The 12,597-nt window shown below is 33.8% G+C and overlaps 1 protein-coding gene across 3 annotated transcripts in view; it reads right to left on the reverse strand.

Annotated features, from left to right (window-relative positions):
- Positions 1-12,597, reverse strand: part of COG5 (component of oligomeric golgi complex 5) — a 275,728-nt gene that overhangs the window by 115,395 nt on the left and 147,736 nt on the right. For all 3 annotated transcript variants that reach the window (XM_027123902.1, XM_027123901.1, XM_027123903.1), the window contains exon 8: positions 6,774-6,939. In XM_027123902.1, the coding sequence (XP_026979703.1) occupies positions 6,774-6,939 (166 nt within the window). The remainder of the gene's footprint in view (positions 1-6,773; positions 6,940-12,597) is intronic.

Raw genomic sequence — 12,597 nt, forward strand, 5'->3', positions numbered from 1 at the left:
TTTTGTGTTTAAGAAAGGAAAATACGACCACACACACACACACACACACACACGCACCCGCCCAGGAAGGATAATACAGAAAACAGGAATTAATAAGAAAGGTTTCCTAGAAGGAGGAGTTGAAGAGGTGGGAGGTAGTACCAGGTGAAAGGAACAGGAATAAAAGCGGTGAGTCTCTGTGAACCATACAAACGTCTTATATGCTGATGTTTCAAAATAAATTTAAATTTTAAAAGAATAAAAAAGCAAACTCTAAAACTAAATACAAACAAATACAGTAACACATAAAACTAATGGTACTTCAAATTAATAATACAACCACCACACACAGGAAAATAATTAATTCAAGTAATTTTTAATTACAGCATCCTGACTTTAGTAAGATATATTTTAGGGGCAAAAAAAATCACAAAGAAATATTGTATTTTACTTAATAGATGTGTTGCTTGATATTGTAATATTGAATTACAATATATTCAATATTCAAAATTCAATATTACAAAATTATATTCAATATTCAAAATTACAATATTACATATATTCAATATTATATATATTATATATATTCAATATATAATATTGAAACTAAGTCTATTTTAGAATGGTGCAAATGAAGGTTCTCACTATAAACAGAACGAAGATACAAATGAGTAATGGGAATTGGAGGTATCTGTCAATTCTGTTCACTAAAGGACAGAGAGATGACAACTCCTTAATAGAAATGAGCATGCCTGATATCCAAATTTCAATCTCTATGCACCATTCCCCAATAAAAGAAGCCAAGGCTTACTGAAGAAAAAAGTGATTCCGTACCTGGAGCAGTAAAAACAGAAGGTGAACCTGGTGCATACTGGGCCAGAGAGCAAAAAAAGCGTTCAAAGTTTGAGGAAAGAAGCATTCCGAAAGTCGACAGAAATAACAAGATGGTGAATAGTTATTCTAGATAATAAAGATATTACAAGCAAATAAAACTAGAGACCACTACCTCATGAACACAGATGTAAAAAGCCTCAACAAAATATTAGCAAATAAAATCTAAAAATGTATATAAAGAATTTTATGCCATAATCAAATGGGATTTATCCCAGGTATGTAAGCCTGGTTCAACATTCAAAAACCAGTTTACAGGGCTTCCCTGGTGGTGCAGTAGTTAAGAATCAGCCTGCCAATGCAGGAAACACGGGTTCGAGCCCTGGTGCAGGAAGATCTCACATGCCGCAGAGCAACTAAGCATGTGGGCCACAACTACTGAGCCTGTGCTCTAGAGCCCACGAACCACAACTACTGAGCCCTCATGCCATGACTACTGAAGTGCACGCACCTAGAGCCCGTGCTCCGAAACAAAGAGAAGCCACCGCAATGAGAAGCCCGCACACCACAACAAAGAGTAGCCCCTGCTCACCGCAACTAGAGAAAGCCCGCGTGCAGCAATGAGGACCCAACACAGCCAAAAATAAAATTAAATAAATTAAAAAAAAAACAGTTTACATAATCCATCACATCAGCAGACTAAAAAAAGAAGAATCACATTAATACATTTGATCATAGTTGACAAAATCCAACAGCCATTAATGGTAAAAACTCTCAATAAACTAAGTATAAAGGGAATTTTCTCAATTTAATAAAGACTATCTATAAGAAGCCTGCAGCTAACATCATACTTAATGATGAGAAATGTTCCCATTAAGATCAGGTACAAGGCAAGAATGTCCCCTTTCACCACCACTTTTCAACATTATACTGGAAGTCCTTGCTAATGCAGTAAGGCAAGAAAAGGAAAGAAAGGTGTATACTGGGAAGTAAGACATAAAACTGTCTTTGTTTGCAGATGGTACAATCATCTGTGTAGAAAATCTGAAAGAACCAATCAAAAAAGTCCTGGAATTAATCAGTGATTATAGCAAAGTTGTAAGATACCAGGTTAATGAACATAAGTCAATTGCTTTCCTATATATCAACAATGAACAAGTGGAATTTGAATTTGATAACAAAATATCATGTGTGTTACCCGCCGGCCAAATGAAATACTTAGGTATAAATAAATCTAACAAAATAGGTACAAAATCTTTACGAGGAAAGCTACAGAACTCTGATGAACAAAATCAAAGAGGAACTAAGTATATAGAGAAATAGTCCATGTTCATCGATGGAACAATCAATATTGTCAAGATGTCAGTTCTTCCCAATTTGATCTATAGATTCAAGGCAATCCAAATCCAAATTCTAGAAAGTTATTTTTTGGATATCAACAAATGGATTCTAAAGTTTATATCGAGAAAAGAACCAGAAGAGCCAACACAATATTGACAAAAAAGAATGAAGCTGGAAGACTGACTAGCCAACTTCAAGACATTCTATAAAGCTACAGTAATGAAGACAATGTGGTATTAGCAAAAAAGACAAATAGATAAATGGAACAGAATAGGGAGCTCAGAAATACACCCACATAAATATAGTCAAATTATCTTTGAAAAAGGAGCAAAGGCAATAAATTTGGCAAAGGTAGAATCTTCAGCAAATCATGTTGGAATAACTCAATAACCACATGCAAAACAATGAATCTAGACATAGATCTCACATATTTCACCAAAATTAACTCAAAATGGATCACAGACCTAAAAGTAAAGTGCAAAACTGTAACACTCATAGGAGATAACAAAGGAGAAGACCCAGATGACTTTGGGTATGGCAATGACTTTTTAGATACAATACCAAAGACATGTTCTATGAAAGAAGTAACTGATAAGCTGGACCTCATTAAAATTAAAAACTTCTATTCTGGAAGAGACAAATAAGAGAATTAGAAGACAATCCTTAGACTTGGAAAAAAAGATATTTGCAAAAGACACATCTGAAAAAACTGCTACCCAAAATAAAAATTCTTACAACAGTAAGAAACACCCCCAATTAAAAAATGGGCCAAATACCTTAACAGACACCTCCCTCACCAAAGAAGATGTACAGATGGCAAATAAGCATAGGAGAAGATGATCCATATCATACAGCATCAGGGAAATGAAAATTAAAACAACACTGAGATACCATAACATATCTATTAGATGGCCAAAATCTGGAACAGTGATAACACCAAATGCTGGTGAGGATAGGGAGCAACAGAAACCCTCATTCACTGACGGCATGAACACAAAATGGTCAAGCTAGTTTGGAAGACAGTTTGGTGGTTTCTCACAATACTAAGCATACTCTTACCGTACAATGCAGCAATTGTGCTCTTTGGTATTTACCCTAAGGAGCTGAAAACGTATGTCCACACAAAAACCTACACAAAGATGTTTACAGCAGCTTTTGTCCATAATTGCCTAAACTTAAAAGCAACCAGGATGTTTCACTAGGTGGATGGATAAATGAACTGTAGTACATCCACACAATGGAATATTATTCAATACTGAAAAAAACAGAGCTATCAAGCCATGAAAAGAAATGGAGGAGGGCTTCCCTGGTGGCGCAGTGGCTGGGAGTCCGCCTGCCGACGCAGGGGACACGGGTTCGTGCCCCGGTCTGGGAAGATCCCACATGCCGCGGAGCGGCTAGGCCCGTGAGCCATGGCTGCTGCGCCTCTGCGTCCAGAGCCTGTGCTCTGCAACGGGAGAGGCCACAACAGTGAGAGGCCCGCGTACCACAAAAAAAAAAAAAAAGAAATGGAGGAAACTTAAATGCTTATTACTAAGTGAAAGAAGCCAATCTGCAAAGGCTACATGATGTAGAATTCCAACTATATAACATTCTAAAAAAGGTAAAACTATGGAGACAATAAAAAGATCAGTGGTTGACAGGTCTGGGAGTGTGGAGATGAATAAGCAAAGTATAGAGGATTTTTAGGGCCATGAAAATACTGTTTGATATTATAATGATGGAAATACGTCATTCATTATAAATTCGTCCAAACTCACAGATGCAGAAACCTAAGAGTAACCCTACTGTAAGCTATGGACTTTGGGTGGTTATGACATGTCAATGCAGGTTCACCAACTGTAACAAATGTATTACTCTGCTGGGGGATGTTGATCATGAGAGAGGCTGTGCACGTGTGGGGGTGAGGGTATATGGGAAATCTCAGTACCTTCCTCTTAATTGTGCTGTGAACATAAAAATACTCTAAAAAACAGTCTTAAAAAATAAAATTTTTAAAAAGGATGAATGAATAAAGTGAAGGTCCCTAAATATACCTCTTCGTTCCTGGTCTCATTTTCCTTGTTCTCTCCCCAGAGCTCATGTTATTTTGAAATTAATGATTATTATTAGAAGGCATATATTTATACATTCATTACATCTGCATGTATGTAAAGCAATACATAGCACCATCTGTCATGTTCTCAGGCTTTAAATACAATATCATACTGTATCTTTTTGCAACTTGCTTTTTCATGTAAGGGAGCTGAGAATTATCTATACTGATAAAATTTATAAATTTAAATATTGTATAGTAGTCTACTTAAAAAATAAGCAAGTTTATTCATTTTTCCAATGAAGGAAAGACTGTTTTCAGTGTTTAGCTATTATGAATAATAGTAATAAAAATTCTTATACATATGTGCCAGAGTTTCTCTAGGGTTTACTCTTAAAAGAGAAATTATAAGATTATAAGGTATACCCATTTTTAATCTCAGTGAGCAGTTTGATAAAACTGAATAAAATGTTTGAAACATTTTATTCTCCTACAGTCAGAGTATAAGAGTTTCTGCCCTCATCCAACATTTAGTTCTGTTTTAGATTTAGATTTTGCCAGTCTTACGACTGATAAATAGGATCTTGCATCATTTGTTTTTCCCTAATAACTAGTTCATATCCTCTAAAAAGAGGCTGAACATCTTTTCATGTTTACTGGATATGTTCTTCTGTGATCTGCCTATTCATATCCTTTATTTTTTTTCAATTGAGTTATTTATATTTTCCTTAGTGATTTATAAACTTTTAGATACATTTTGGGTAACGTGTTCCTGTATAATTATAATAATGTTATTTATTTTGTAAGATTTGAAACAATCTTACACGTATGGAAAATTGTGAAGTATAGTAAAAAATATTTTTCCCTGAATCATTTGGGAATAAGTTACTGACATGAGGCCCCATCACCCCTGAAGGCTTTACTGTGTATTTCCAACAAAAATGACATTCTACTACATTATCTCAATATAACCAACAAGTTCAGGCAATTAACATTAATCCTGCCAATGTAACATTTTAAAAAATAAAAATAGCAATGATTATTCTTTTAAAAAATAATAAAGAGTAGGGTTTCTACATTAAATCATGGTATCCACTCCTCAACAGATGATAATAAGGCTTTTAAACTCTTTATTCTTTCAGAAAAAGGGAGCATACATTAGCACTGACAGGATGTGAATAATTGCTTTCATTTTTTTCCTATTCTTGACAACACAAGAGGGAATGAGATTAAACTGCCTCTGGAAATTTAAACATTAGATCAAACTTTTTGAGAATAATTGCTGGGAAAAGCTGAGAGTAAAATCTCCTCTGGCAATTCCTTTTCAAAGCTCTGCTTCTGGGATGGTCTTAATACAGACCTATTCAGAGGCTAGGGTTAACCTTTAAAAATCCCTTTAAGATCTAAGATTCTTTTATCTCTTTTTATCTAGTGCAAATTATTTATGAGGGACATATATTCTGTATTATTTAAGGTTATGTTTATATAGCAAACATAAAAATAATAATCAATGCAAATATTTTTTAGTATTAGCCCTATATCAAGAACTGTTATTAATTTTACATGTATTATTTATTCTTAAGGACAACTCAATGGTTGTTGTTCAATAGAAAATGAGAAGAGAAAAACTGGAGGCAAGCAGTATAGACAACACTTTGGGTAATTTTTCTATAGTCTAAATAAAATAAGGTGGTAAAACTGAAGAAAGAAATTGAGTCAAGATAGATTTGTTTGACTGTCTTTAAGCAGAAGAAGATACAATAGCACGATTGTATGTGATGGGAAAGAGACATAATAAAGGAAAAACTGATGATGTGGTAGAGAGAGGGGATCTGTGAAAGCAACGCCTTTGAGTGATGGGATCTAATGCAAAAGCAGAGTACTTGGTCTCTGCTAGGAGCAAGTACAGTCCATCCGTATTAACAGGAGAGAGGAAAGATTTTAAGGAGAGAAATGCAGAGTTGGTGTTGCTTAGAAAAATGAGAGGTACACAGAACATGTAGTCTTTCATGTCTATGAAGTGTGTTATGTATGTGAATGTCATCATCGGGTATCTTTTGGCAGGAAAAGGGTTGGGACTGCTACCTTGAATCTACCTGTTTCTGGTTTTCTTTAGATTGTGCTATAGTTGTAATGTTCCCAAAGCTTTTATCAGCTTCTGTCTCCACATTTACCCATTACTGCTCCTGAGTATGAGAATTATACAAAAGCCCCGAAAGATAAAGTAGAGACTGTATTTCCTTAAAAAATATTTTCTGCCTCAATAAGAAGTACATGTGAGGATAAGGATTTCAGAAAGAAAAATATGTTCCTTTTTTTTTCTTGCATCTGTTTCCTCTGAACTAAATGAAGCCATAGTTTACAGATTTTATCTAGAAGTTCTGAATATACCAATTGGCCAGTTCAACTCACTGATTAGACAAAAAAAAGTTATAAATAAATTCTAAAACATAATTTCTTCTCTCATTTTCTGTCTACTAAAAAATGAGTCATTAGATTACTTTGAAACTTGAATGCTTCACATACTATTCAAAGGACTTTTCAGTTATAAATAAATAAAGAAGCTAAAGATAAACCACATCCATACCTCTCACAGCTGACTGGGAAGGCTGAGTCAAAACTTTGATGTCTAATGCACTGTGGATATTTTCTTCTATAGCAGCACAATATCCATCCACGACACTGGTAATAGTATCCTTCAAAGTTCCAAGATTATGGAAAACCTGAAGAGCTGTTCCGACCTGGGTTGGATTCTTTAAAAAGGTGGTAGTGGGGTGAGTTGGGAATAGATATAAATAGGAAAATAAACACAAACAACATAACTCTACAAGTGGTACTTGAGCAGTTACTACAATATTTTAAAATTATTACAGACAAGAACAAAGACAATGCATTTGGAACAAATATCATTTTTAGTCATTATTTATTTCCTAAAAGACAAAGTTAAATACCATGTGTATGATTTCCTCCCTTTCCCTTTACCTCCTCCTTTAAAGGATAATAACAAAATTTAAAATCTGTTATATTATTAGGGCTTACTTAAAATTTACTCCCAATCCCTACAAAGAGAGCCATGCTAGAACTAACAACAACCCTGTATTTGTTTAGAGAATAAATAAATGAATTCTGCAGAGTCAACTAACGGCTGAGCTATGCAGACTGATACTATTATTCATTATATTTCCTTCCTTCCTTCATTCACTGAAACTATAAATATCTATAGAGTGCTTACTATGGGTCTATCTTGCTTCTATGTGCTGGAAATACAGTAGTAAATAAAACCAATTGAGTCTCTCTCCGCATGGATCTTGTATTTACTAAGAAATGTATAAAAGGTAAATGTAAGAGAATATCAGGTAGTGTAAATGCTATAAAGGAGGAGGAAGAGAATAAGAACAGAGAATGATGTGGATTATTATGGAGGGAAGAGTCAGAGAACGCATCTCAGGGTGTTATTTAAACGGAGACCTACATATAATGAAATCTATGGAGGATACGGGGAAATACAGATCTGGGCAGAGGTATCAGTGAAAGTGCAGAGGTAGTAATGTGCTTGGTAGCTAGTGAAAACAGCAATTAGGTCATAATGGTAGCTAGAGCAGAGTGACTGAAGCAGAGAGAGGTAAGCAATGAGGTGGGGAGTAGAAATACCATCTATGAGTAGATTAAGTCCACAGTGATATAAATAGGTTGCTGGATGTGTCACTAAGTAAATGACTGAATTAACAAGGCAGATCTTGTACACCAACATATATATCCAGGCCCAAATAGCTGAAATTCCTCTTTCATTTATGATTCAGTGTCTATTATTAAAGGTACATAGTTAAAAAGTTAGATTATTTCATTAACATTTTCTTGACTGTTAAGTTTATAAAAAACACGAAATATTATTTCTGAAATCTATTGGTGTTAGTAACAGTACATGCCTCAGATACACACACACACACAGAGGCAGAGCAGAATCAACTTAAAGACGATATCAGGAAACATGGTTGGTGAATACTGATACCCATTTTAGACATTTTTAATATTAAACAAGAAAGAGAAGCAAATGAACATTGTTTCATATTAAAATATGTTTTAATGAAAAAATTTTAACTTGTATTATTATAATAGAATTTTATTCTAATATATACTGTCAATTCTGTATCAATGTACTAACAAAGAAAAGGGGAGAAAATAAGCTATTTCATACAAAATTATTAACTGAAAATATGGGGTATAGCACTTTGGTTGTTGTTAGTTCCATTCCATTCATAGTGATTTTTTTTTTCACTTTTTAGTAGATATCAAAAATCAAAATTAGGCAGCTGTAAAGAAATTTCCCCTATCACTATTCAAATGTCTATATAATCTAAGAAAGCATTACCTGAGCAATTTCAAATAATATCTTCACCTTATAATACTAGAATATAGACACAGAGTGTAAAATTGTATTTATTGCCTTTATTATCCTCAAAGGATCTGAAAAGCACAGCTTCTCAACATACAGGGTTTCAGTAACTTAACAATAATTCTGTAACTTCAATAGCTTACAGTGAATGTACGCTGGAAGTTATATGTGTATGTTAACTGAAAACACTTAAAGTCATATTTTACTTGAAAGATCTAGCTAAAATGGAGCAGCTTTGTATGTTTCTACTCCAAAAATTATTGACTACCAAAAACTTTCAAAACAGTAACATGTACAGTGCATTATTAAAGAAGCATCCAATATCAGAATGGCTATCAACAAAAAGACAACAAATAAGTGTTGGCAAGGATATGGAAAAAAGGGAACCCTCATGCACTGTTGGTGTGAATGTAAATTGGTACAGCTACTGTGGAAAACACTATGGAGGTTTCTCAAAAAATTAAAAATAATACCATACAATCCAGCAATTCCACTTCTGGGTATTTACCCAAAGAGTACAAAAACACTAATTCAAAAAGATATATGTGCCCCTATGTTCAGTGAAGCATTATTTACAACACACAAGATATGGAAGCAACCTAAGTGTCATCAATAGATTAATGGATAAAAAAAATGTGGTATATACAATGGAACATTACTCAACCATAAAAAAGAATGAAATCTTGCTATTTGTGACAACATGGATGGACCCAGAGGGTTTATGCTGAGTGAAATAAGTCAGAGAGAAAAAGACAAAAACTGTATGATCTCATGTATATGTGGCATCTAAAAAACAAAACAAATGAACAAGCCAAACAAAACACAAACAGACTCACAGAGCAAACTGGTGGTTGCCAGAGGGGAGTGGGATTGAGGGGTTGGGTGAAATAGGTGAAAGGGATAAAGAGTTACAAAATTCCACTTACAAAATAAGTAAGTCATAAGGATGCAATGTATACCATAGGAAATATAGTCAATAATACAGTAATAACTTTGCATGGTGAGAGATGGTAACAAGACCTATTGTGATGATCATTTAGTAATGTATCTGATTGTCAAAACATTATGTTGTACACCTGAAACATAACACTACAGGTCAACTATACTTCAATAAAAAAAATCTAACATAATATTTATAATAACTACAATTTAAACTACTTATAAAAATTCTAGATGTTATTTTAAGCTTTCTAATTAACATGACCACTTTTTCTATTAATGCCAGTTATTTATATTCATAGTTTAATATAAACTTATCATTTTTTAGTTGGGAAACTACAAAAATGATAATTTTAAATTAAATTCTTTAACATACAGAGGAATGTGCACATTATGTAGGCATAGCTTTATGAAATATCACAAAGTGAACAAGCCTCTATAACTACCACCTAGACCACAAAACCAAATATTAGCAGAACCTCTGAATCTTTTGTGGCTTCCCCAACTGCATCTTTCCAAATATTATCACTATAATTTCTAACACCATTCTTTAGTTTTACCTGTTTTTGAATTTTACATAAATAGAACCATAAAGTATTATTTTGTGTCTGGCTCCTTTTAGTCAATATCTTATTTGTAAAATTCATCCATGTTGTTGTATGTAGCAGGTGTCGTTTTCACCACTGTGGAGTATTCCAGAGTGGAAATTTACTTTGGTTTATGTATCCATCCTTCTGTTAACATACATTTGCATTATTTCCATTTTTTAGGTATTTTAAATAATGCCACCATGAACATTCTAGCGCACAGCTTTTAGTGAACGTATGTATATGCACTTCTGTTGGATAAGAGTAGAATTGCTGGATCATATGGTATTTGTATGCTTAGTATTTGTAGAAACGGCCAATTTTCCAAAGTGATTGTACCAACTTATACCCTGACCAGAAATATGTGCTCCCCAATCCTGCCAAAATTTAGAATTACCATACTCTTTCATTTTATCTGTACTTTTGAGTGAGCACTATTGTTTTTTTTTTTTTTTATATTGTTTTAATTTACATTTCCATGATGGCTAAGGAGTTATCCCTTTTTGCTTGTTAATTACCCATTTGGATATATTCTTTTGTGAAGTGCATATTCATCTGTCTTGTCTATTTTTCTCTTTTTTTTTTTTGTCCTTTACATATTTGTACAAGTTGTTCATATATTCTGGGTATAATCACTTTGATGACTGTATATACTGCAAATATGTTCTCCCACTCTTAAGAAGTCTTTTAAGGCAGAGAAGTTCCTAATTTGAATGCAGGCCATTTTATTGACCTTATTCTCCATGGTTAGCACTTTCAGTATCCTGTTTGAAAAAAATTTTTTGTCCCATCCCACATTCATGAAGATGTCTTTCAATCATGAAAATATCTTTCTTTCATGAAGTTATCCTCCAGAACCTCTATCGGTTTACCCTTCACATTTAGATATACAATCCAACTGGAATTAGCTTCTGCATAATGTGAGACAAGAGCCAAGATGAGTGTTTTTCTGTATGAATATCCGATTGACCCAGCACAATTTATTGGAGAAAACAAAGAAGCAAATGATAATCTTTCTCTCCTCAATCTTAAGGGTTACCTCTGCAATAAGTCATGTTTCCATTTATGTGTTTTTGTTTCTGGACCATCAATTCTGTGCCATTTCTCTGTCCTTACACTAATTCACCTATGTAAATTATTGTAGCCTTAAAGTAAGTTTTGATAGTCCTCTGCCTCTGTTCTTATCAATTTGATATAGGCTACTCTTGGTTCATGGTACATCCATATAAATTTTATAACAGGCTTGACAATTTCCATTTAAAACAAAAAGGCCTGTGGAACTATGGGTTTGCACTAAGTCTACAGATAAAATTAGAAAAAATGGAAATCTCTGTAATATTGAGCTCTCCAATCCATGAATATATTATCTCTCTTCATTTATTCAGGTCTCCTTTAATTCCTCTTAATATTATTATAGTTTCTGTAAAGGGATTTTACATATCTTTGATTTTTATTATTCCTACACATTTGATGTTTTTTGATATTATAAATAGTAATTTAAAATTTTTCTGTTTATCTGTTGCTATTATATTAAAAAACACCACTGATTTTTCTAAATGGAATTTTACCAAACTTTCAAAACTCAGACATTAATTACTTTATTTGTAGATTGTTTTGGATTTGCTATACATAAGATCATGTTATCTCTGAATAATCTTTATTTTTTTCCTTTCTAGTCCTTCTACATTTTATTGCTTTTTTTTTTTTTTTTTTTTTTTTTTTTTTTTGCTGTACACGGGCCTCTCACTGTTGTGGCCTCTCCTGTTGCGAAGCACAGGCTCCGGACGCACAGGCTCAGCGGCCATGGCTCAAAGGCCCAGCCGCTCCGCGGCATGTGGGATCTTCCCGGACCAGTGCACAAACCTGTATCCCCTGCATCGGCAGGCAGACTCTCAACCACTGCGCCACCAGGGAAGCCCTTATTGCTTTTTCTTATAACCCTGGTTAGGAGAGTCAGTAATCTGCTGAGTAAAAGTGATAAAAATGGATTAATGAAGTTCTATTCTTGGTCTGCTAAGAGTATTTTTACACACAGATTGATGCTGAACTTTATTAAATGCTTTCTCTCTTTGTATGTATTGAGATCATCAATTTTTTTCCTTTACTGAAGAAATTACATTACACTTCTAAACAAAAGCCATCTTGGTCATGATAAATTACCCTTTTTAGATATCCCTGACTTACATTTGCTAATAGTTTGTTTAGTATTTTTGCATCAATTTTCAAGAAAGATAGCTATTAAATTTTCTTCCCCATGATATCCTTATCTTGATTTCAACTTTATACTGGCTTTATAAAATAATCATGTAAGCACTGCCTCTTTTTCAATTCTTATATAGAGTTCATGTAACATTAGTTTATTTACATGCATGTGTAGACAGTTGAGATGAGGTCATACTGGATTATGGTGAGCTCTAAATCCAATGACTGATGTCCTTATGAGAGAATAACACACTCAGAGACACACACAGTGAAAAAGGTCTCTTGACAAG

Source organism: Aethalodelphis obliquidens, unplaced genomic scaffold (genome assembly GCF_003676395.1).
Source record: "Aethalodelphis obliquidens isolate GAN/ISIS:26980383/991018 unplaced genomic scaffold, ASM367639v1 scaffold27, whole genome shotgun sequence".
Classification (NCBI taxonomy): Eukaryota; Metazoa; Chordata; class Mammalia; order Artiodactyla; family Delphinidae; genus Aethalodelphis; species Aethalodelphis obliquidens.